The 27,438-nt window shown below is 43.6% G+C and overlaps 1 protein-coding gene across 1 annotated transcript in view; it reads left to right on the forward strand.

Moving 5' to 3' along the window:
• The first annotated feature begins 597 nt into the window (after positions 1-597).
• The window catches only part of LOC120021828 (serine/threonine-protein kinase WNK2-like), a 56,430-nt gene continuing 29,589 nt past the window's right edge, over positions 598-27,438 (forward strand). The window contains exons 1-8 of the mRNA XM_038965682.1: positions 598-1,272; positions 5,364-5,536; positions 7,401-7,621; positions 7,964-8,121; positions 9,183-9,271; positions 10,271-10,490; positions 19,919-20,053; positions 22,113-22,236. Coding sequence (XP_038821610.1) covers positions 598-1,272; positions 5,364-5,536; positions 7,401-7,621; positions 7,964-8,121; positions 9,183-9,271; positions 10,271-10,490; positions 19,919-20,053; positions 22,113-22,236 — 1,795 coding nt within the window. The remainder of the gene's footprint in view (positions 1,273-5,363; positions 5,537-7,400; positions 7,622-7,963; positions 8,122-9,182; positions 9,272-10,270; positions 10,491-19,918; positions 20,054-22,112; positions 22,237-27,438) is intronic.

Consider the following 27,438-nt stretch of genomic DNA (forward strand, 5'->3'; position numbering starts at 1 on the left):
GATAAATAACCGTAATACATGCGCAATAAACAGCTACTGGATCGACTAGCCTACGATTACAGTGGTCACAGCTGCTCACCTGACAGTTGCATGTGATGGGTATTTTGAGTGATTAGAGAGAAACAGGGAACTATCCTTGCCCGACAACCGTGAGTGTTCATCGTAGCAGTTCTACCTACCACGAGTTCTACAGCCTACACTGTAACCAATTCGATCAGTTGATGAAACAAAGTCTCAATAAACGAAGGCTTTACCGAAACTGCATATGATAGCAATTAATTACAATTGTAATGTATTAATGCAACATTTCAATTGGCTGTTTGGCTGGCTGGCTTGATTAATGATAAGATGAGCCGTATTAAATCACGCAGTGGCACCATTGCGACTGTTTTAAGAGTTATTGTCGTTATTAATTGCCGTTTTATAAATATGCTAGATATCTCAAGTGAGATTGGTTTAAGGGATTGTATAGCTGCCTAACTGCGTCAGTACATGCGAACGTTGCAGGTAGCCTATGCACACCCTCACTGCTGGGGAAGGACCATGAAAGCAGTAGCCTCTGAATGTCACCGATAACTGTCTAAATATTTCCCGGGGATGGATTCCGGGGACGACTCGGGCTCGGACGCGCCACTTGGATCGACATTCTCCTCGGTTCCCAATTTAGACTCTGACACCAACGCCAACATCCGTATCTATGAGAACGGTGGAGAGCGGAATGTTGACAACATGGAAACTGCAGCGCTGAGAGGGGCAAGCGACCCGAGCGCGTACCCCTTGTCGGATTATCGGGGACTGGTCCGTCAGAGGTTTATTCGCAGAAGTTTGTGGTTTTCCGACGCGGACGACCAAGCGTTGGACGCGCCAGAATGCGTCAACAGTACTCCAATGCTCAGCGTCCACCTGCGCACCATCGTGGACCGAACCCGCGCGCTCGGACCTCGCGTGGCTTTCCAGGTCCAGGAGAGCTCGAGCACCGAGAGCCAAGTGGGGCAGAAGGACAGTGCGACTGAGAGTGTGAGCGCGGATGAAGAGAAGGAGAGGAGCGAGGCCGAGCCAAAACCAGACGATGCAGCTGCACCGTCGCCTGATACCACCGAGAAAGCGGGGATTGACGAGAACGAGGATGAGAACGAGATAAAAGCCGTGTCCACCTCACCCGGGGGCCGGTTTCTCAAGTTCGATACTGAGATCGGGAGAGGGTCATTTAAGACCGTCTACAAGGGTCTGGACACAGACACCTGGGTAGAAGTTGCTTGGTGTGAACTCCAGGTAATTGAATAGGACTCCTTGGTTTACACTTTAAGTTACTAACTCCATTATAATGTCTAATTGTTTGGAACTAGAAAAATCCTTCTGAATACATTTATATCCTGATGATAAGTTCTTACACTGCAGCATGAACGTCATAACTATTTTATGAAGCTGTAATAACACCTGCTCTTATGGCTGCCCAAGGTGCCCATATAACATTTTGCACTAAATGTGGCAATTGTTAGCATTAACTAAGCTGAATTCCTCCCAGACTTTTGTTGTTGTTGGTAATGAAACCGTGGTCTATTATGAGGCCTATGATACCACTGCACAGACACACGGACAGAAACGACGTGTTGCATTTCAAAGCATTATGGTAGATTGCCACCACTTGAACCTGTGCTAGTTCAGACGAGACAGAGTGGAGACTGGTAGTGCTGATGATGGGACGCCAGTTGGGATGACGGGTTATCAGGTTTGCACCACCTGTCCCTCCCTCCACCCACACACGAAAGCAGACCCTGTCACCATTGTAACTCTGTGATGTACATTTTCAGCGGACTGAAAAAAATACCGTCATCTTTCGTGCAGAAAGATGACGGTATTTTTTTCAGTCAGTTCTGGATTGGGTCCATTTGCAGTCAATGAGAGGTTTGTGTACTGCTGCATACGAGCGTTTCAGGGTGTCCCCAAATGAGCTGAGAGAGGAGTTTAGTGTCGGAGCAGAGACGGGTGAAAGAGAGAGAGACTCGGCTAGTTCACTGAGATTATCTTATACCAGCATTTTAGAAGTTCCACTAATATGTGGATGGATGGACGTGGTAATTTAACAATCCACAACCTACTATTTGCACCATGCCAGCCATTAGGTCATGCTATGAATACACTGTTTCAGTGTACAGGTAGGTGAGTCAGAGTCTGTGTTGTGGTTCCGGAACTAAGCCAAGGGAAGGCAGAGGGAGATATTCAGTATTTCAGACACATAGGGGCGAGAGGTTTTTTTGTTATGGAGCTGATGCAGCATTTCTCAGTGTTAGACCCAGGAGCGGAGAGATGGTGTTTTTAGGAACAGTTTTAGCCTGGAGCCCCCTCATTGTTTAGGTTCCCCTGGGGAAGTCAGGCACGAATATCATACTGTACCTCCAAGACATGCTAACCTCTCCTAACTTTCTCACTCATCATTATTCACGATTCATTCATGATTATCCGTAATCATGGTAGCATCCAGGTTAATGTAGAAGTGTTTAGAAACATATTCTATTCTTATTTACAATAAAAGTGACAGCAAAATTGCACAATACATTATTTACCAATTTGGGCTCCATATAATCTGAAATACAACCAAAACAAACTGAAAATGCATCCATCAAATTTGTATAGTCACAGTCTTGATGTAGTCATTGAGTGCTAGGAATATGGGATGAAAATACTACACTTTTCACTACTTTAATAGACATTTAAGTGAATTTGTCCAAATACTTTTGGTTTCCTAAAATGGAGGGACTACATACAAATAGTGCTGCAATTTCTAAACAGTTGAATCAATATGAATGAAAATACCCTCAAAATGAATCGGACCGTCTGTAATTTAACCTCATAGTCATTGTATAATTTCAAATCCAAAGTGCTGGGAGTACAGAGCCAAAACAACAAACAATTTGTCACTGTCCCAATACTTTCTGACCTCACTATATAAAGAGAGATAGAAAAGAGAGTGATACAGAGATACAGAAAGATGAGCCAGATGAAAGAGAATGAGAGAGCAAAATAAGGATGGATTGAGTGAAAAATAATTTGAAAAAGACAAAGGGATACAGCCATCTGCAGAAATACACAAATGTACACATTCATTTAGTAAATCAACTGATCATATGGATGTGTTTCCCTCTCTCTCTGTCCCCATCTCTGGGTCAGACAGACTTACCAGGTCCTGATCATCTCGGATCAGTGGATGATGCAACATGATTCAGGGGAAAAACTGCCAGCTGCCAGTGTGTCTGATCAGCTGAGGATACAGTTCTACACACACGCAAACAAACGTTCCACTCCGCACGTCTCCACATCATGTGGACAGGCTGATGGGCTGATAGTACAGCATACTAAACTAAACGACAGCCTATCCCCTGGGGCGTTACTGGGCAGATCTGTCTGGAGAGGCTAAACCTGCTGATGCAAGCGCTCCCTTCTGCAGAGATTGAGAGAGAGGGAGACAGAAAGAGAGAGAGAGAGCGGGAAAGAGGGAGAGGGAAAGAGAGGGAGTGTGCGCCTGTGCGGGTCAGTTGGGGATAAGCAGTGATCGGCTCTCGCTTGGTGTGTATCGGGGACAGTAAAGCTATGCGTCTTATATCATAGCTCATTGCTGTTATGCTGGGTCTCACCCATTCCATTAAAGCAGAGTGCTAATATAGCTTCTCTGTCTTCTTTCGCAATGACAAAGCTCAGTAAGGCAGGCAGATGCTGTAACTGCCACGCCCTGCCTGGGGGGAAAAAAATCCATAGACTGCCACAGGATCCTTAGATAGATCCGAGCAGTTCCCACTCCCCAGTTAACCTCCTTCCAGAATAGGATCCTGAAAAATGTGTTGTGTAGGAAACAGTATGGGCAATTAAGGACATGCTTACTGGGCTAGCATCTGTTTACCAACATGTTAGATATACGGATATACGACAGCTTAGGTCGCTATGGGCTTTAGGTGAAATACGACTCTGCACCTTCCTCCAATAATCCATGCTGGTGAATGGACATAATGTGAACATTCTTTATTACTGCCATCTGGAAATCTGTAACACTATATGCACACGCTTCCCAGAAGAAAAAGTGTGTGTGTTTGAGAGAGAGTGTGTGTGTTTAAGAGAGAGTGTGTGTGTGTGTGTATGTCTTTGCCACTCAGTATCTCAGTATTGTTGCATCCCTCTGCGTCCCTTTGACGCTTCTCTCTGAGTCTCAGTGGGTATTTGTTCATGTGTACTGTGGCCACGGTATCTTATTGCTGTATGCTGCGGTCCCCTCTTCTCCATAACTGTTTAGTGGTTATTTGTGTCATGTACACAGTACACAGGTGTGTATAATGTACATGTGTATACTGTCTGTATACTGTATAGCGTGAAGATTTTATATATGTTTGTATATGTATGTAGGAGTATGAATCTTGTTACAGACAAGATTTTGGGTTCATCTTTCGTTTTGTGGGTCTCATGATTCAAGGCTGTGACTGAAGTGTATTCCTGTGTGCGTGTGCGTGTGTGTGTGTGCGCGCCCAGGCCGGGGTTGTCTAAGGTTTCTACCAGACTGTCCTGAGTGGAACAGAGATGTAGAGGATCTTTACTGTCAGCTGTTTCACTATTTAAAGAGAAGAAGAGGGCCAAAATATTGATCCACAGTAAACTCCATCACCCAGAGGCTGTATAGCCAAAGACACAGGTGTTACATTCAGCCTCTCCTCCCTACAGCTGTGGAAGACATCCTCGTTCTTAGTATAGAGTCTATATCTGCTTCACAACACCTTTGTAACCAAGCAAGACTCTGATCCCACTTCTGACATCACCACATATCATTCAAGTAGACATCTTAACTGAACATCGTGCTTTCACGAGAGGACATCACCTATGGCATCATGTCCAGATCACACTGCATGTTTTATACATGGCTGTTACGAGAAGAAGGATTCCCACCCCTGCGCTTTCCTCACTCAAAACATCACACTTGTGTTCACTCCGAGTCTTTTCCCTGTCTTCATTTTGCAGCGGTGGCCGACCGCTGCTAAATCGTTTCCACCGCTCCAAAAGATATGCCATTTAAAAAGAATATATATTTCTGCCGAGACACACTTCGGCAATTAAGCCATTTTTATACTTCCCCATAGTCATATGAACTCAGGGATACCATTTTTATGTCTCTGCATGCAGTTGGAAGGAAGTTTATAACTCGTGTTATGGAAACAGCTACCTTTGCCACCGCTGCTGAAAAGAAAAAATCCTATAGGAAATTCATAGCATTACTCCCAAACATGGCCCACAGGAGTCCTACAGTACATTCATGGGTTTCTAGACCAATCACATAACTGTCGAGACACTGGAATAATCTCATTGTCTCCCCTTTCTTCTCATAGGACCGTAAGCTGACCAAAGCAGAGCGTCAGAGGTTTAAGGAGGAGGCAGAGATGTTGAAGGGTCTTCAGCACCCCAACATTGTACGTTTCTACGACTTCTGGGAGTCACCGGTCAAAGGGAGGAAGTGCATCGTTCTGGTGACAGAGCTCATGACCTCAGGGACACTAAAAACGTGAGACAAACACAACCAGCAGCATCCTCCCTCCCGCTCTCCCTATCACACAACACTGCTGAGCTTAACATTAAACAAGGTCAGGTAAAACCTCCTAAACTGTTCTTATGAAATGAAAAATAGTAACTTTCCAAAAGGGGAAATTCCACTGGTGTCAGTGGAAAGTTTTCATTGTATAAATTAGTTCATCCACAGTTTGACAACTTAATTGGGCAAACTAAAAGTTGAATGATAGTTGTTCTTATCAGATGGATTGTAGTGGTCATGATGATGACAATTATGATGATGATAATCATGATGCTGCTGATGATGATGGTCTGCTCTTCATCCTCCAGCAGTGGAGGCTCCTCAGAGGAGAAAGGGGAGGACCATCCTCAGTGAATTTGATAAAATCAAAATAGTGAAACATTTTAAAGTTATCCTTTTTAGATAAAACTATACAAAAATATGAAAATGTCATCAAATAATTCATTAAAACACACTGTTTTGCTATGAAGGCCTACATTAGCCTCAGCAGCACTCTGTAGGGTAGCAGCACAGTGTAGGCGGAGGAAAGCTAGCTTATGTCCTCCTCTGGGTACATTGACTTCAATACAAAACCTAGGAGGCTCATGGTTCTCACCCCCTTCCATAGACTTACACAGTAATTATGACAGCTTCTGGAGGATGTCCTCCAACCTATATGAGCTCCTGCAGCATGAACTGGCATGTTGTCCACCCAATCAAAAGATCAGAGAATGAATCTAGTACTGAAAGCGTAAGCTACAGCTAGCTAGCACTTCGGTGCATACCATATGGCGAGTAGTTGACTTAAAGAGAGAGAAAGATAACAGTTTAACAATTCTGATAGAGAAAGCGGGAGAAAGGGAGAGAGAGCTATATTTAGTTGTATTTTTTAAACTTTCACTTTCACTTAGATGGGAAATACAGCTAGCTAGTTTAGCCTACTCAAATACCCGGCTCAAACAGAGAGGGATGTTATGTTAGCTAGCTGGCTATGGCTATCCAACACTGGAACTCTTTCAAGTCAAGGTAAGCTTTTGATTTAATGATTTTTTTTTGCCACCGGGCCCACCGGTGTAACTACTAAACTGCTTTCTGACTGTACCGATTGTAGCGAGTTTACTAACGCGTTAGTTCTAGTAGTTCTAGTTGACTATGATGTTACAACAATGTAGGCTGTGTGTAGCGGTTAGCGGTCATAATATGAAGGTTTGGCTTGGAAAGGTTTTTTCGCCTGGTCACAGGCAGCTGATGTGTACTGAAGTCCACAAGTGAAGGGAAAAGGTGAGAGGAGGAGAGCGCATAGATAGTTGAAAGAAGGAATTAGTTATACAACGAGCAAAGTGATCATGCTGTTTCTATGTGGCTGCTGTGAAAGTGAACTGTTTGCGTGTGATCAGGGGTGTATTCATTCCGCCGATTCTGTTGAAAAACATTTCTTAAACAGAAAAAAGAAACGTAACGGGGACAAACATACCTGATTTTGTCCAATAGAAACTAATTTGCAACTGTTGGATTAATGATTACACCCTAGATCAGCTAAATGCAGCCAAGAGTGTGCAAGGCGGTATTGAATGTGTCACTGTCTGTCACATTGATTACTCAAAATTATTTCGACCTGTGCACTCACGCTGTAAACTTTCATTCATTGATAGGTTGTAGAAGCCTCATGATGGGTACAGGGAAAATTTGATTATTATGCAGTAGCCTAAACCTATCGATGATACATTGAGCTGGGTGAATGGAATATGAATGACAGTCATCCAACATGTTGTAATAGAAATAAGGCCATGCTCCTAAAAAAAAAAAGAAGAATCATCCTCCCTCATCTTAAATGGCTCCGACCGCCACTGTCCTCCAGGTATCTGAAGCGGTTTAAGGTGATGAAGCCTAAGGTTCTGAGGAGCTGGTGTAGACAGATCCTGAAGGGGCTCCACTTCCTCCACACCAGGGACCCTCCCATCATCCACAGGGACCTGAAGTGTGACAACATCTTCATCACCGGCCCCACCGGCTCCGTCAAGATCGGGGACCTGGGATTGGCTACCCTCAAGAGGGCCTCCTTTGCCAAGAGTGTCATTGGTGAGGAATTACACATGCTCTTTCATGCTCTGCTTGGAAGGGTCGTAAACACATCATCTGTAAAAGGGTATGGAATCTATACTGTAACTGTGCACTTAATGGATTGTGACAGTACCTTAGCCTTGACTCTACTTGAGACCTGAAAGGCTGTTTCTGAATTCATTGATCCTCTTTTGGATGGGTATACATCATGTGAGATAGCTTAGCATGTTTATCATATTTGTGTGAGTGTGTGTCAGTGTGTTAGGGAGAGATCCTTGTTTCTTTCAAGAGGGAGCCTTGTAACTCTTGTGACCTTTTGATGTTTGCTTTTGCCTTCTCCCCTGACCTCTGTCCTCCCAGGCACCCCAGAGTTTATGGCCCCTGAGATGTATGAGGAGCACTATGACGAGGCGGTGGACGTCTATGCCTTTGGCATGTGTATGTTGGAGATGGCCACCTCAGAATACCCTTACTCCGAGTGCCAGAACGCCGCTCAGATCTACCGCAAAGTCACCAGCGTGAGTTTATGGAGTCCAGCACAATACTGTCTATCACCCACACCGTGCTGGCACCTATGTTTTTCCCCACCAGCACTAAGTCACCCATCTCATCGCGATCGCCAATGTTTACTTACTAGCACTCACAGCAAAGCCATGAAGATCTATAATTCAGTCTATACTCCAAAAGGTTACCACAGTGATGTGAGATGCTACTGCTTACAACAAAAACCTACTAAAAGCACAGGTACAGTCACTCAAATGAGTTAAAGTGAAATACCAAACGAGATGATCAAAATTCTCTCTCTGCTGCTTTAAAAAAAAAAAAAGAGTTGTTGCAGTGTGCTTTTTGAGGTACAACAGCAACCCAGAGGAATGTACAGTGCAGAGGTTTAAACCAGAGGTTTAACCATCACATTTTCAGAAATAGTTTGCAGTTCTTTCAACAAGGATAAATAAGATGTTTATGACTTATGGAGAGCATGCCTGTATTTCAAAATGCACCTTATTCCCTACAGTGCACTACTTTTGATTGACTTTTGGTCAAAAGTAGTGCACTGCATAGGGAATAGGGTGCCTTTTGGGACGTAGCCCCCATTCATTTCTTCACATTTCATCATAAAACAAGTAAAGCTCCATTCGTCCCGCCACAACTTTCCTCTCTAGAGTAGAGTAACGGCAGCTGAGGCAGCTCATCAGTTCTCATTGGAGTGGAGTAGACGACATGTCACCACGGGGAGTCTGTTCTTTAACGGGGTGGGACATTTGTTAGCCGTCTTACTCCTGTCACAAAGAACGAAGGTCACACACTCTGTGTGTTATTTTTGTGACACTCTGACTCAGTGAGAAATGGTATTTGTGGACTCCAGGACCAGTAGCTGTCACACCTGGGGATCCAAATAAACACGTTTGTTTTGTATTTGTCTTCAGGAAGATTGTTTTTGTTTTCCTTTCTGTGAGTGTCAGTGTCCGAATGTGTAATATATCCCATGACATTCTTCTTACGCCATACTGTGTGAGATGTCACGTAGAATATACTTCCCATCCTGCATATTGTTGTTCTTTGTGTCTGGCATCTCCAGGGGGTGAAGCCTGCCAGCTATGATAAGATCAGTGACCCAGAGATTAAGGAGATCATCGGGGAGTGTATCTGCCATCGGCGGGAAGAGAGGTAAGTGGACCAAGTCAAGTCCATCTGTAAAGTCAAGTATGCCGGTAAAGTACTGAGCAGGTAGAGGGCATTAAATGGTCACAACCAACACATACACACGTGGGTATATCCATTTCAATTCAGTCACTTTTTGACAGCACCCCTTTTGATTTGAACAAAACCTTCCATACTATTTGCCCGTTGTAGAAGTGCTCAGAAAGGGACTTTTTGGACCTGAATGCCAAAACATTCAAGAGATTAAGGTGCTCAAAGTTGAGGCGTTTTGCATAACCCACCATGCTATGAGACGTCCATGTCATCATCACTGGAAAAGATCAACGGTTGAGATTGATATAACTTGAAAGCTTACAAACAGGATTGTCAAATTATTTCATAAAAACATGTGTTAATTCAAATGATAACATGTTTTAATCTTTAATGTCAATTATCAAAAAATGCGTGAAACTCCTATTTGTATTTTCTCCAACCGATGGCGGGCACAAAACGTATGATGATATAAAGAGGGTCTAAGCTACAACATATGCGAATATGAAAACAAATCTGAGTTTAGATAATTGACGTTAAAGGTACAAAATGACAGAATAGAAACATATAATAATCATTTATTTCAAAAAAGTTGAAAATTATTTGACAACCCTGCCTGTAATCTTTTAAACGATATCAATCTCAGCCGTTTATATTTTCCAGTGATGAAGACATGGATGTCTCATAGTATGGTGGGGTATGCAAAATGGGTCAACTTTGAGCACCTCCATCTCCCGAATGTTTAGGCATTCAGGTCCAAAATAATAATTCACATATCCTGTTGCTGCGGGATTATTGTCCTGCTGAAGCAGACTGGCTCAAATTAAGATCCTAGGTCTGCACTGTTGATGCTCCTATGTGTACTGACGTGTCGGATCAGTCATTCTGAGTGACACCGTAAACGTTCCGCAGCACCGGCGTTGTGTGTGTGAACGTGCGTGTGTGTATACTTTTCTGTATGTTTGTTGTCTACAGGTACAGCATAAAGGACCTCTTGAACCATGCCTTCTTTGCCGAGGACACAGGCGTGAGGGTGGAGCTGGCCGAAGAGGACGATGGGAAAAAGAGTTCCATCGCCCTGAAGGTGTGGGTGGAGGATCCCAAGAAGCTGAAGGGGAAGTACAAAGACAGTGGTGCCATCGAGTTCACCTTTGACCTGGAGAAAGAGACCCCAGAGGGCGTGGCCCAGGAGATGGTGAGTAGCAGAGTAAAGGTCTTCACGGGTCCACCAGACCCGAAATTCCGAGATCCGACCCGGGCCCAAGCGTGTCGAAGTCCAAAATTCTGACCTTTGTCTCGGATCTAGGTTGGGTCTGATATAATTGCCACGGGACTCGGGTATGTGCATTTAAAATGGATTTACCAACTAGACCCGATTGGACCCGTCCTCTAGTAATTTAATCAGTGAGGTGATGAGAAAACGGTGCAAGCTTGTGATCTGTGTCACTCCATTTGCAATTTAAAACATAGCTTATGCCGGCCAGGTCCAGCTGAAACTTGTTCCGGCCGCTCACCTCGCGTACGTATGTTGCTGAGGAGAGAGAGAGAGCAAGAGAGAGTAGCCTTGGCCTAGGCTGCTGTTGATTGCGAAGATGGAGGCATTTTTCATTGAAGTAAAGCGAACGTTAGAGGAGAAAAGAGTACAGTGTAGAAGCTGAGAAAGGGAACGGACAGGTCGCTATTCAGGTTTGATGCAATTTTCAAACTTTTTATTTCTTTTCGTATTTATCATCTTTATTATCATTATTATTATTATTATTATTATATCATTATTATTATTGTAGGCCTATTTATCCTAATCTAAACCAGTTCTTTAAGTATGCAAAAAGTTTTTTTTTTTCATTATGTTGAGACATTTTCATTGGCTAAATTAAGTTCCAACTGTAGGCTAATCCTAGTGTTCACCGCAATATAACAGCCTGTTCATATTTTCCCTATAAACACAGACTTTACTTACTTTTTATTTTTATTTTTATTTTTTATTTTTTAAAATTTTTATCCCCTTTTCTCCCCAATTTTCGTGGTATCCAATCGCTAGTAATTACTATCTTGTCTCATCGCTACAACTCCCGTACGGGCTCGGGAGAGACGAAGGTCGAAAGCCATGCGTCCTCCGAGGCACAACCCAACCAAGCCGCACTGCTTCTTTAACACAGCGCGCCTCCAACCCGGAAGCCAGCCGCACCAATGTGTCGGAGGAAACACCGTGCACCTGGCCCCCTTGGTTAGCGCGCACTGCACCCAGCCCGCCACAGGAGTCGCTGGAGCGCGATGAGACAAGGGAATCCCTACCGGCCAAACCCTCCCTAACCCGGACGACGCTAGCCCAATTGTGCGTCGCCCCACGGACCTCCCGGTCGCGGCCGGCTGCGACAGAGCCTGGAGACTTTACTTACTTTTGATATTACTCTTATAAAGTTTAGAAACCTTTGTACAGGTTTGGTGTGGTGTGGCTATTATTAGGCTATAGCTGCAGGTCTATGAAGTTCAGTGAGCACCGATGCTCCCTCGGACGCCGACAGTTGAATTTGATATGACAGTTAAACTTGATATGTGACGAATGTTTTAGGACTACCAATGTTACTCCTATAATCTAACAATAGAATGCTTATCTTTATAAAAAACTATTGATTTAATCATATCGGGTCAGGTAGGAAAGCCACGGATCCATTTCGGAACAAGTCCAAGTGTTTGGACCCGTGAAGACATCTATAGCAGAGCCATATGTAGAGACTCTAAATGGCTGTGGTGAGCAGGGTTCACATTATCATGGCTCAGATCTGTCTTGCAGACACTGTTGGTGTATTTGCAGTACCAGTTGCAGAGTATGATATTTATGTTATGGAGTGAGAAATTATATGACTGTCCCCTAGATACCATTTATTTGATGAGCCTTAATAAATTTGTTGTTTTATGATGAGTAAAATGTAGCATTTTACTTTAATCTAGCCATGTGGCATCCTCATGGAAAGCAACTCTGTCCTCTAGACTATGTATATATATATATATATATATATATATATATATATATATATATATATATATATATATATATATATGTATATGTGTATGTATATATATATGTATGTATATATATGTGTATATATATATGTATATGTGTATATATATGTATATGTATGTATATATATTTATATATATATGTGTATGTATATATATATGTATATATATAGTCTAGAGGACAGAGTTGCTTATATATATATATATTTGGAGAACAGCAAAAACAAGCAAAAATGAACCCAACCATTATCACCTTGGCTGTTGTAGGTTCATTCACCTCAGTCGATCTACACTGAACAAAAATATAAACACAACATGTAAGGTGTTGGTCCCATGTTTCATGAGCTGAAACGCAAAAAAAAAACGTATTTCTCTCGAATTTTGTGCACAAATTTGTTTACATTCGTGTTAGTGAGCATTTCTCCTTTTCCAAGACAGGTGTAGCATATCAAAACGCTAATTAAACATAATGATCATTACACAGGTGCACTTTGTTCTGGGCACAATAATAAGCCACTCTAAAATGTGCAGGTTTGTCACACAACGCAATGCCACAGATGTCTCAAGTTTTGAGGGAGCGTGCAATTGGCATGCTGACTGCAGGAAGGTCCACCAGAGCTGTTGCCAGATCATTTTATGTTAATTTCACTACCATAAGCCGCCTCCAACATCGTTTTAGAGAATTTGGCAGTACGTCCAAACAGCCTCACAACCGCAGACCATGTGTATGGCGTCGTGTGGGGGAGCGGTTTGCTCATGTCAATGTTGTGAACAGAGTGCCCCATGGTGGTGGTGTGGTTATGGTATGGGCAGGCATAAGCTATGGACAACGAACACAATTGCATTTTATCGATGGCAATTTGAATGCACAGAAATACTGTGACAAGTACCTGAGGCCCATTGTGAGGTCAATTTCTTATAAGGTATCTGTGACCAATAGATGCGTATCTGTATTGCCAGTCATGTGAAATCCATAGATTAGGGCCTAATTAATATATTCCAATTGACTGATTTCCTCATATGAACTCAGTTAAATCTTAGACATTGTTGCATGTTGCGTTTATATTTTTGCTCAGTATACAAACACGTAGCCTATTAGCTATACAATTGTAATGTTATACCCCTGAAAGGGGGGAAATCTGAGAAATGATTCACACTGACACGTAGCATCAGCGGCTGTTCAATCAGTTGTAATGATGCAATGGATAAAATCATCAACTCTATACATAGATAGTTATTTTCTCAAATTACATAGCGTTCACATTTGTATTCCTAGGTATCAATTATCAAGCTCCACACAAACAGGCATCAATGGAGCACACAGATGATCGTATTATCACATTCACATGAATTATTATGATATTACTTATGATTCTGTATTACTATCAGTGATGTAGTGGTAAAACATGGGTAAACTATAACCTCCAGTGGGCGATTGAGATAAGACGAACAACCACAGATATAAACGAAAACGGATGACATTTTTAGAACTGTATCGCTTGCATTTTAATGCAGGTCTATAGGGATGATAGGCCATGTGGAGATGTTCATATTGAAACATGTCTTCTTTTTTTAAGTTCCTAACTTGTTTGATAAGATTAGTACCAATTTTCTTAGGGGACTCCACATGGGGCCATGGCCCCAAGTTTGTGACCTACTGTAATAACCCCTCTCTCTGCTTGCTTCCGCTCGCTCTCTCTGTCTCCTCTACTTCCTCCTGAATGCATTGCAGCCTGCCTCAGCCTCACCACTTAGTGCCACATCACCGTCTGTCTCAGTAGCCAACTCTCTGTAAAGCAAAGTTATTATGAGAACTTAATACCTTATTGTTTGCTCCTGCTGAAGTATGCTCCATTTAACACTAGCTTCTTACTTCATTCTTCTAGTTGGCTAAGTAATAGGTTTACCTCCACTGTACTCACATCCTACCATACCCTTGTCTGTACATTATGCCTTGAATCTATTCTTCCGCGCCCAGAAATCTGCTCCTTTTACTCTCTGTTCCGAACGCACTAGACGACCAGTTCTTATAGCCTTTAGCCGTACCCTTATCCTACTCCTCCTCTGTTCCTCTGGTGATGTAGAGGTTACCCAGGCCCTGCAGCCCCCAGCACCACTCCCATTCCCCAGGTGCTCGCATTTGTTGACTTCTGTAACTGTAAAAGCCTTGGTTTCATGCATGTTAACATTAGAAGCCTCCTCCCTAAGTTTGTTTTATTCACTGCTTTAGCACACTCCGCCAACCCTGATGTCCTAGCCGTGTCTGAATCATGGCTTAGGAAGGCCACCAAAAATCCTGAAATTTCCATCCCTAACTATAACATCTTCCGACAAGATAGAACTGCCAAAGGGGGCGGAGTTGCAATCTACTGAAGAGATAGCCTGCGGAGTTCTGTCATACTATCCAGGTCTGTGCCCGAACAATTTGAGCTTCTACTTTTAAAAATCTACCTGTCCAGAAACACTGTTGTCGCTTGTTATAGACCCCTTCAGTCCCCAGCTGTGCCCTGGACACCATACTGTATGTGAATTGATTGCCCCCCCCATCTATCTTCAGTGTTTGTACTGTTAGGTGAACTAAACTGGGATATGCTTAACACACCGGCCATCATACAATCTAAACAAGATGCCCTCAATCTCAACCAAATGATTAAGGAACCTACCAGGTACAACCCTAAATCCGTAACCATGGGCACCCTCTTAGATATCATCCTGACCAACTTGCCCTCTAAATACACCTCTGCTGTCTTCAACCAGGATTTCAGCGATCACTGCCTCATTGCTTGCATGCGTGATGGGTCTGCGGTCAAACGACCACCCCTCATCACTGTCAAACGCTCCCTAAAACACTTCAGCGAGCAGGCCTTTCTGATCGAAATGGCCCGGGTATCCTAGAAGGATATTGACCTCATCCCGTCAGTAGAGGATGCCTGGTTGCTCTTTAAAAGTGCTTTCCTCGCCATCTTAAATAAGCATGCCCCGTTAAAAAAATGTAGAACTAAAAACAGATATAGCCCTAGGTTCACCCCATACTTGACAGCCCTTGACCAGCACAAAAACATCCTGTGGCGTTCTGAATTAGCGTCGAAGAGCCCCCTCGATATGCAACTTTTCAGGGAAGTCAGGAACCAATATACTCAATCAGTTAGGAAAGCTAAGGCTAGCTTTTCCAAACAGAAATTTGCATCGTGTAGCACGAATTCCCAAAAGTTTTGGGACACCGATAAATGTACGATAATCGATAATTTCAATAAGCATTTTTCTACGTCTGGCCATGCTTTCCACCTGGCTACCCCTACTCCGGCCAACAGCTCAGCATACCCCTGCAGCAACTGGTCCAAGCCCCCCCCCCCCCCCCCCGCTTCTCCTTCACCCAAATCCAGACAGCTGATCTTCTGAAAGACCTGCAAAATCTGGATCCCTACAAATCAGCTGGGCTAGACAATCTGGACCCTCTCTTTCTAAAATGATCCGCCGAAATTGTTGCAACCCCTATTACCAGCCTGCTCAACCTCTCTTTCGTATTGTCTGAGATCCCCAAAGATTGAAAGCTGCCGCGGTCATCCCCCTCTTCAAATGGGGAGACACTCTAGACCCAAACTGTTATAGACCTATATCCATCCTGCCCTGCCTTTCTAAAATCTTCGAAAGCCAAGTTAACAAACAGATCACTGACCATTTCGAATCCCACCGTACCTTCGCCACTATGCAGTCTGGTTTCCGAGCTGGTCATGGGTGCATCTCAGCCACGCTCAAGGTCCTAAACGATATCATAACCGCCATCAATAAAAGACAATACTGTGCAGCCATCTTCATCGACCTGGCCAAGGCTTTTGACTCTGTCAATCACTGCATTCTTATCGGCAGACTCAATAGCATTGGTTTCTCAAATGACTGCCTCGCCTGGTTCACCAACTCCTTCTCAGATAGAGTTCAGTGTGTCAAATCGGAGGGCCTGTTGTCCGGACCTCTGGCGGTCTCTATGGGGGTGCCACAGGGTTCAATTCTCGGGCCGACTCTTTTCTCTGTATATATCAATGATGTCGCTCTTGCTGCGGGTGATTCTCTGATCCACCTCTACGCAGACGACACCATTCTGTATACATCTGGCCCTTCTTTGGACACTGTGTTAACAAACCTGTTGTATGGCTTCAATGCCATACAACACTCCTTCCGTGGCCTCCAACTGCTTTTAAATGCTAGTAAAACTAAATGCATGCTCTTCAACCGATTGTTGCCCGCACCCGCCCGCCCGACTAGCATCACTACTCTGGACGGTTCTGACTTAGAATATGTGGACAACTACAAATACGTAGGTGTCTGGTTAGGCTGTAAACTCTCCATCGAGACTCACATTAAGCATCTGCAATCCAAAATTAAATCTAGAATCAGCTTCCTATTTCGCAACAAAGCCTCCTTCACTCATGCTGCCAAACATACCCTCGTAAAACTGACTATCCTACTGATCCTTGACTTCGGTGATGTCATTTACAAAATAGCCTCCAACACTCTACTCAGCAAACTGGATGTAGTCTATCACAGTGCCATCCATTTTGTCACCAAAGCCCCATATACTACCCACCATCACTGGTCACCATAGCAACACCCACCCGTAGCACGTGCTCCAGCAGGTATATTTCACTGGTCATCCCCAAAGCCAATACTTCCTTTGGCCGCCTTTCCTTCCAGTTCTCTGCTGCCAATGACTGGAACGATTTGCAAAAATCACTGAAGCTGGAGTCTTATATCTCCCTCTCTAACTTTAAGCATCAGCTGTCAGATTAGCTTACCGATCACTGTACCTGTACACAGCCAATCTGTAAATAGCACACCCAACTACCTCATCCCCATATTGTTATTTATCCTCTTGCTCTTTTGCACCCCAGTATCTCTACTTGCACATTTATCACACTTTTTATTATTTCGCCTCTATGGCCTATTTTTTGCCTTACCTCCTTACTCTTCTACATTTGCGCACACTGTACATAGATTTTTATATTGTTTTATTGACTGTACGTTTGTTTATGTGTAACTCTGTGTTGTTGTTTTTGTTTATTGACTGTACGTTTGTTTATGTGTAACTCTGTGTAGTTGTTTTTGTCGCACTGCTTTGCTTTATCTTGGCCAGGTCGCAGTTGTAAATGAGAGCTTGTTCTCAACTGGCCTACCTGCTTAAATAAAGGTTAAATAAAAATGTAATAATAATAATAGCCTACTAGCTTTGATCAACACTGGGAGCAATATTTAGATGTTGACCTGTAATTGATTTTCTTTATTGTGTACAAAATATATATTTTCATTATTATTCTTTTCAAATTAGAAAAAATTACTGTAGTCCAGATCTCAGCGTCCTCATATGTAGTTACGGCCTTGTCTGTACAGACTACATCTCCCAACATGCCTCTGGGGGCTGGGGCCTGCTGTGCATTTGGTGATAGTCATGAAATAGTATGTTTTTGAGATTACAGTCAGACTGCACAGAATCACATATCTACAAATAACCTCTAATCCCATATAACAACTCATTATGTGATTAAACTGTTCTTCCTCAAACACGCTGAAAGACTTGATATCGTGTTACAGTCCATTCCTGGACAGTAAAAAAAAAAATCTCCACAAGCCAGTCCTGATATAATTACCCATCATGTAATCAGTAAATTCGAATTGGTCTTGTGGTCGGGCCAGTATCATCCAGAAAGGTATTGATTTAAACCAGTCAGTCTGGTAGACCCTGCGGCCCATCAGAGAGCTGTGGGCTAAGGAGGGGCAAGCTTTTATCTCGTTGGGTGACTGTGATACAAAGATAGGGACAACTGATGTCCCTGAAGTGCTGTCCGATCAATTCAAATTTCCACGTTAGCTCTTATGCGTCCCTGTTTGGTGATAACACCTCTGCTTTGCTGTCCTGTCTACTGTAGATGGAGTCAGGGTTCTTTGTGATAACCTCTGTCCTTTCTTGTTCTGTCCTGTCTGCACTGTCCTGTCCTGTCTGCACTGTCCTGTCTACTCTACTGTAGATGGAGTCAGGGTTCTTAGTGATAACCTTTATCCTTTCCTGCTCTGTCTGCACTGCTCTGTCTGCACTGTCCTGTCTACTGTACTGTAGATGGAGTCAGGGTTCTTAGTGATGACCTCTATCCTGTCTGCACTGTCCTGTTCTGTCCAGTCTGCTGTAGGTGACGTCAGGGCTCCTCCTGGTTTGTTTAGTGATGACAAAGACAATCTACTGAAAGACCTTAAACTGTAGGAAAGATTAATAGAGAAATGCCTAACGCTCTGAGCTTTCTTGACCAATCACATTGACATTGTCATGCTGTATTACACGGTTGCTAGGCCATTCATCACACACTCCCTTCTAGAAAGTCAGGGTATGAGTCGAGAAACGTATTTTTTTTACTCGAAAGCATGTAATGTCACGATTTCAAAGCAGTAAAATATTACGGAGAACATAATAATCTCACATCTCGGAAAAGATCTGTAATATTGTGCGTCTTGTTCATGTAATTCATGCTATTTTTGGGATGTTGAGTTAGTGCCCAATTGACTCCCATTCACTCCTTGAAGGAGTGCACTCCTTGACCCAGAATGCACTGCACTGCTAATTGAAAAGAACTGGATTAGCATCTCGTCCTTAGAGTATTTCTGAGGATCACCTCTTTGCTGTCGGTGGAGTCAGGCTTCTTCCGGGTTTGTTTATGCTGAATTCATAAAAAGTGGGAAACTCTGAAAATACTACTTGGAAATTTAGAGCAAAGAGTTTTGTGCATTCACGTGCTTTCAACTAATTGAGGATGCCAATTGGCTAATGGAAAACAAGCTGCAGCAATCATAAAGTTAAAGTACAGATCATGCTCGTAAGCAAATTATAGTGGTCAAAAACCATATGAATTGTTTGTTTATAAATAATGTTTTTTTGTAGCGTTTATCTGCCGGAAATTCTGTTATCGAGGTCATTTTAAGTTTCAAGTTTTATTAGCCCGGATGTATGGGATACACACGTTATACACCGTCCAACGAAATACTTACTTGCAGGTTCCTTCTTGACAATGCAACAGCAATAAGAAATAATACAATCTAAGAAGCATATAAGTAGCATACATTTTATAGTCTAATATTTACACATGGTTTGGGGAAGAGGGGATTGGGGGCAAGTTTTTAAACATTGCGGTGTTTAGCAGTCATAATGGTAGCAGCAGTTGTGATGTGTGTGTAGCATGAATGTACATTTGTGCGTGGGGGTGTGTGTGCTAAGGTGCGGAGAATCAGAGCAGGTGGTCAGTCCAGGTCAAGTGTTCAGCAGTCTGATGGATTGTAGACACCAACAGGATCAGAGACCGTTTCTATCAGACCTCATGCTCCGATACCATCTGCCCGACGGTAAGGGAGTGAACAACTCGTGGCTGGGGTGTGTGCGGTGTCATTTCCTTAGTCTGTGACATCAGAGTTGTGACATCAGCATGTGCGAGAAGTCGGAGAGAGACGATGGACAAGTTTCCCACTAGTAATTACCAGTTGGAGGGGCGTTCAAGTGGATTTTCCCCAGTCGTATGCTGGTATTTACGAGATGTTATGAACGCAGCATTGGTAATAACCTCTCTGTTATAGGTAGATTCAGGCTTCTTCCTGGACAGCGATGTGAAGATTGTAGGAAAGTCCATCAAGGATCGAGTGGCTCTCATCAAATGGAGGAGGGAGCGAACCGTCCCTGCAGTCGAGACCCAGACCCAGAACCTGCTACAGGTTTGTGCTTTTTAGGGGTTCACAGCAAAGCTATTGTTATTCTCTGAATTGTAATTGTTTTCTTGACATGGTCAAATAACTTAAGCATAGATTGGTAACTTTTTTTCTAATTTGGCACACAGAAACTAGAGGCCATGAGTGACTTGGTCAAAAAAAGAATGGCACCAAGTGGCCTATAGGTGGCGTTTTTACAAGCAGTCTCACTTAAACCTTCATATCTGCCCTGTTTGACTTAGAGACTTGAAACGTTGTATGTAGGTGTCTTTCCTCATGCTGAAATAATTTGCCTCAAGGACGCATAAGGTCCATCAGGATAGATTTTCCTCCATCTTGGACATTTTGGAAAACCTTTGAAAAGCGTATTCTCATGTACCATAAGTCCAAATAACACCACATTCGACCATATGTGGGAACTCCTTCAAGACTGTTGGAAAAGCATTCCTCATGAAGCTGGTTGAGAGAATGCCAAGAGTGTGCAAAGCTGTCATCAAGGAAAAGGGTGGCTACTTTGAAGAATATACTACATGATTCCATATGTGTTATTTCATAGTTTTGATGTCTTCACTATTACTCTACAATGAAAATAGTAAAAATAAAGAAAAACCCTTGAATGAGTAGGTGTCCAAACTTTTGACTTACTCATATATATATAAACTCAATACATTAAGTAATGACTTTGAGTGATAACCTGCTGCTTTCAAAGATAACCAACCTAAAGCACTAGAACAAACTTCACTTGCGTCATTCTTGATTTAACAAAAGGACGATAGGAAGATAGTTGAGGGTGCTTGCTTTGTTATCCAACTGATCTTTTGTCCTTTCTGTCATCCTCTGAAACCCGTTCATTGCTGTTCCCAGCTATATTTGTTGTTGTTGTTGGTGTTTAAATTGTCCCTTTATTTGGTCACCAAACCTTTCTGAGTCAAGATCACTTTCAGAGTCAAAATGCAAGCTGAGATGTACCACTCAGATATTTTTTTTAAACATGTAAGCCTATGCAACATTAACCTAATAAAAACAGATCTGTAGGAATGAGGTTTGTGCAGTAGGCCTAATACATTATCGCAGCATATTGGCTATGCTTGGCCTGCCAATATTGTTCTTCTCGGACCATATTATATTTAAGAACTCAAGCTATGATAACAAAATAGATCAGTTGTTGTATACTTGTGAGGCACAAAGAGCATACATTGGAATAATTCTCTTTTTTATTTTACTGGACTGATGGTACCTGAATCTGATGGTAGGTCTCAGCGGAGAGAAGGGAGAGAGCGGCATTGGGTCCGCCTCTCACTCCCCCTGCTCTCTACTTTTCTCCGGTGAGACTTACCATAGGGGACATCGTCTTCCACCTGATGGAGAAACTTGAGTCGTACCTCATTATTTCTGCCTCAAATTCATGTTGTTCCTACGGCCAGAGAAAGTTAAATATTCCTTGATTAACAAATAGACACGACGAGCCGCTAATAATAAAAACACAGGCCTATCGATACACTTAGCTACTCATTCATCGCAGCTAAGGTGCTGGTTGTACCGCGACTGTAAGTGAGAAGCGCGTTTAATGTTTTGTAAAAGTGTTGGAATAAAAACAGTGTTGACAGTTCTGAATAAAAACTTAACCATGAATTCACTCATAAAAACAGCAGCTATTTGCTGTATTCTTTGACAGTGTCGCTCTGGTCATGGTTTCAAAAGTTGTGAAATCTCACGTAGGCTAGTATCAAACTTTGCTGTGGGTTAGGAAGCTGCAGGCATGGTGATTTAAGCGATCTGATTGGCCTGCGCAGTAGGCACACTTGATTTAGCTTTTCGGGTCTAGCGGGTAGGCAGAGTTTGTCCCTTCAGACAAATGAAATGGTTCAAAATGGAAACACTTTGCCTACGAAGTGCACCTACCGCCAAACAGTGCAAGACAAATGTCGTTGGCTTTTCTACAGACATTTTTGGTGATCAACTAGGAATAATTTGAAGACCGAGTGGTTGGTGACCACTGGTCTATCTGAATCAATGTTTCATGTTATTGTTGACCGAATCTGTACATTAAACAACTCTGCTGCAGGTGCCCAGCATGGGGGTACCACGACAGGGGGCGCAACTGGCCCCAACAGAGCCAGAGGAGGCAGAAGCCGACCAGCCCCTTACCCTGATCTGCAGCCTGCCCGCCCACGCCACCTCGACCACATGTAAGAACCTGACTGCAGCCTCTAAACACAAAGAGAGAGACCGAGGCAAACAACAAACAAACAACAAACAAACACATAGATGAATGTGTATATAAGAAAACTTTAAGTAATTGAAACGCACACACACACAGGCAGATCACCTTGTCTTGAGGAAGGGCCGATCAGTTCAACGTAATGAAATTGTATTTGTCACATGCGCCGAATACAACAGGTGTTGACCTTATCTTACAGTGAAATGCTTACTTACAAGCCCTTAAACAACAATGCTTTAAGAAGTTAAGAAAAAACAAGTGTTAAATAGAAAATTAAAATGAATAAATAATTAAAGAGCAGCAGTAAAATAACAATAGCGAGGCTATATAGAGGGGGTACCGGTACAGAGTCAATGTGAGGGGGCACCGGTTAGTCGAGGTAATTGAGGTAATATGTACATGTACAGTCGTGGCCAAAAGTTTTGAGAATGACACAAATATTAATTTTCACAAAGTCTGCTGCCTCAGTTTGTATGATGGCAATGTGCATATACTCCAGAATCTTATGAAGAGTGATCAGATGAATTGCAATTAATTGCAAAGTCCCTCTTTGCCATGCAAATGATCTGAATTGCCCCAAAAACATTTCCACTGCATTTCAGCCCTGCCACAAAAGGAACAGCTGGCATCATGTCAGTGATTCTCTCGTTAACACAGGTATGAGTGTTGACGAGTACAAGGCTGGAGATCACTCTGTCATGCTGATTGAGTTCGAATAACAGACTGGAAGTTTCAAAAGGAGGGTGGTGCTTGGAATCATTGTTCTTCCTCTGTCAATCATGGTTACCTGCAAGGAAACACATGCTGTCATCATTGCTTTGCACAAAAAGGGCTTCACAGGCAAGGATATAGCTGTCAGTAAGATTGCACCTAAATCAACCATTTATCGGATCATCAAGAACTTCAAGGAGAGCGGTTCAATTGTTGTGAAGAAGGCTTCAGGGCGCCCAATAAAGTCCAGCAAGCGCCAGGACCGTCTCCTAAAGTTGATTCAGCTGCGGGATCGGGGCACCACCAGTACAAAGCTTGCTCAGGAATGGCAGCAGGCAGGTGTGAGTGCATCTGCACGCACAGTGAGGCGAAGACCTTTGGAGGATGGCCTGGTGTCAAGAAGGGCAGCAAAGAAGCCACTTCTCTCCAGGAAAAACATCAGGGACAGACTGATACTCTGCAAAAGGTACAGGGATTGGACTGCTGAGGACTGGGGTAGTCATTTTCTCTGATGGATCCCCTTTCCGTTTGTTTGGGGCATCCGGAAAAGCTTGTCCGGAGAAGACAAGGTGAGCACTACCATTTGTCCTGTGTCATACCAACAGTAAAGCATCATGAGACCATTCATGTGTGGGGTTGCTTCTCAGCCAAGGGAGTGGGCTCACTCACAATTTTGCCTAAGAACACAGCCATGAATAAAGAATGGTATCAACACATCCTCCGAGAGCAACTTCTCCCAACCATCCAGGAACAGTTTGGTGACGAACAATGCCTTTTCCAGCATGATGGAGCACCTTGCCATGAGGCAAAAATGATAACTAAGTGGCTCGGGGAACAAAACATCGATATTTTGGGTCCATGGCCAGGAAACTCCCCAGACCTTAATCCCATTGAGAACTTGTGGTCATTCCTTAAAAGAGGCGGGTGGACAAACAAAAACCCACAAATTCTGACAAACTCCAAGCATTGATTATGCAAGAATGGGCTGCCATCAGTCAGGATGTGGCCCAAAAGTTAATTGACAGCATGCCAGGGCGGATTGCAGAGGTCTTGAAAAAGAAGGGTCAACACTGCAAATATTGACTCTTTGCATCAACTTCATGTAATTGTCAATAAAAGCCTTTGACACTTATGGAATGCTTGTAATTATACTTCAGTATTCCATAGTAACATCTGACAAAAATATCTAAAGACACTGAGGCAGCAGACTTTGAAAATTAATATTTGTGTCATTCTCAAAACTTTTGGCCACGAATGTAGGTAGAGTTAAAGTGACTATGCATAGATAATAAATAGAGAGTAGCAGCAGCGTAAAAAAGGGGTCTGGGTAGGCGTTTGGTTAGCTGTTCAGGAGTCTTATGGTTTGGGGGTAGAAGCTGTTAAGAAGCCTTTTGGACCTAGACTTGGTGCTCCAGTATCGCTTGCCGTGAGGTAGCAGAGAGAAGAGTCTATGACTAGGGTGGCTGGAGTCTTTGACAATTTTTAGTGCCTTCCTCTGACACCGCCTGGTATAGAGGTCCTGGATGGCATGAAGCTTGGCCCCAGTGAAGTACTGGGCCGTACGCTCTATCCTCTGTAGTGCCTTGCGGTCGGAGGCTGAGCAGTTGCCATACCAGGCAGTGATGCAACCAGTCAGGATGCTCTCGATGGTGCAGCTGTAGAACCTTTTGAGGATCTAAGGACCCATGCCAAATCTTTTCAGTCTACTGAGGGGGAATAGGTTTTGTTGTGCCCTCTTGATGACTGTCTTAGTGTGTTTTGTTGGTGATGTGGACACCAAGGAACTTGAAACTCTCAACCTGCTCCACTGCAGCCCCATCGATGAGATTGGGGGTGTGCTCGTTCCTCCTTTTCCTTTAGTCCACAATCATCTCCTTTGTCTTGATCACGTTGAGGGAGAGGTTGTTGTCCTGGCACCACACGGCCAGGTCAAATCAAATCAAATGTATTTATAAAGCCCTTCTTACATCAGCTGATGTCACAAAGGGCTGTACAAAAACCCCGCCTAAAACCCCAAACAGAAAGCAGTGCAGGTGTAGAAGCACGGTGGTCAGGAAAAACTCCCTAGAAAGGTCTCTGACCTCCTCCTGATAGGCTGTCTCATCGTTGTCAGTGATCAGGCCTACCTCTGTTGTCATCTACAAACTTGATGATGGTGTTGGAGTTGTGCCTGGTCATGCAGTCATGAGTGAACAAGGAGTACAGGAGGGGACTGAGCACGCACCAACGAGGGGCCCCTATGTTGATGATCAGCGTGGCAGATGTTTTGTAACCTACCCTTACCACCTGGGGGCGGCCCGTCAGGAAGTCCAGAATCCAGTTGCAGAGGGATGTGTTTAGTCCCAGGGTCCTTAGCTTAGTGATTAGCTTTGAGGGCACTATGGTGTTGAACGCTAAACTGTAGTCAATGAATAGCATTCTCACATAAGTGTTCCTTTTGTCCAGGTGGGAAAGGGCAGTGTTGCATGCAATAGAGATTGCATCATCTGTGGATCTGTTTGGGTGGTATGCAAATTGAGGTGGGTCTAAGGTTTCTGGGATAATGGTGTTGATGTGAGCCATGACCGGCATTTCAAAGCATTTCATGACTGGAGACGTGAGTGCTATGGGTCGGTTGTCATTTAGGCAGGTTACCTTAGTGTTCTTGGGCACAGGGATAGGGACTATGGTGGTCTGCTTGAAACATGTTGGTATTCCAGACTCAGTCAGGGACAGGTTGAAAATCTCAGTGAAGACACTTGCCAGATGGTCAGCGCATGTTTGGAGTACACGTCCTTGTAATCCGTCTGGCCCTGCGGCCTTGTGAATGTTGACCTGTTTAAAGGTCTTACTCACATTGGCTACGTAGAGCATTATCACACAGTTGTTCGGAACAACTGATGCTCTGATGCATGTTTCAGTGTTACTTGCCTCGAAGCGAGCATGGAAGTAATTTAGCTCGTCTGGTAGGCTCGTGTCACTGGGCAGCTTGCGTCTTTGCTTCCATTTACATTTACATTTTAGTCATTTAGCAGACGCTCTTATCCAGAGCGACTTACAGTAGAGTGCATACATTTTATTACATTTTACATTTCATTACATTTTACATTTCATTACCTTTTTTACATACTGAGACAAGGATATCCCTACCGGCCAAACCCTCCCTAACCCTCCCTAACCCGGACGACGCTATGCCAATTGTGCGTCGCCCCACGGACCTCCCGGTTGCGGCCGGCTGCGACAGAGCCTGGGCGCGAACCCAGCCCAGCCTGGGCGCGAACCCAGAGACTCTGGTGGCGCAGCTAGCACTGCGATGCAGTGCCCTAAACCACTGCGTCATCTCTTCCCTTTGTAGTCTGTAGTAGTTTGCAAGCCCTGCCACATGCGAGGAGCGTCGGAGCCGGTGTAGTACGATTAGATTGTAGTCCTGTATTTACGCTTTGCCTGTTTGATGGTTTGTCGGAGGTTATAGCGGGATTTCTTATAAGCTTCCAGGTTAGAGTCCCGCTCCTTGAAAGCGGCAGCTCTACCCTTTAGCTCAGTGCGGATGTTGCCTGTAATCCATGGCTTCTGGTTTGGGTATGTAGGTATGGTCACTGTGGGGACGACGTCATCAATACACTTATTGATGAAGCCTGTTACTGATGTGGTGTACTCCTCAATGCCATCGGAAGAATCATGGAACATATTCCAGTCTGTGCTAGCAAAACAGTCCTGTAGCTTAGCATCTGCTTCATCTGACCACTCTCTTATTGACCGAGTCACTGGTGCTTCCTGCATTAGTTTTTGCTTTGAAGCAAGAATCAGGAGGATAGAATTATGGTACGATTTGCCAAATGGAGGGCCAGGGAGAGCTTTGTACGTGTCTCTGTGTGTGGAGTAAAGGTGGTCTAGAGTTGTTTTCCCTCTGGTTGCATATTTAACATGCTGGTAGAAATGAGGTAAAATGGATTTAAGTTTCCCTGCATTAAAGTCCCTGGCCACTAGGAGCGCCGCCTCCGGATAAGCTTTTTTCTGTTTGCTAATGGCCGTATACAGCTCATTGAGTGCGGTCTTAGTGCTAGCATCGGTTTGTGGTGGTAAATAGATAGCTATGAAGAATAGAGAGGAAAATTATCTTGGTAAATAGTGTGGTATACAGCTTATCATGAGATACTCTACCTCAGGCGAGCAAAACCTCGAGACTTCCTTAGATTTCATGCACCAGCTGTTGTTTACAAATATACATAGACCACCACTCCTTGTCTTACCAGAGGCCGCTGTTCTATCCTGCCGAAAAAGCTTGAAACCCGCCAGATGTATGTTATTCATGCCGTCGTTTTGCCACGACTCGGTGAAACATAAGATTTTACGTTTTTTTATTTTCCTGTTGGTAAGATATACGTGATTGTAGTTCATATATTTTATATTCCATTGATTGTACGTTGGTTAATAGTACCGATGGTAAAGGGAGATTACCCGCTCCCCGCCAGATCCTTAC

The sequence above is a fragment of the Salvelinus namaycush genome, chromosome 2 (assembly GCF_016432855.1).
Source record: "Salvelinus namaycush isolate Seneca chromosome 2, SaNama_1.0, whole genome shotgun sequence".
In the NCBI taxonomy this organism is placed as follows: Eukaryota; Metazoa; Chordata; class Actinopteri; order Salmoniformes; family Salmonidae; genus Salvelinus; species Salvelinus namaycush.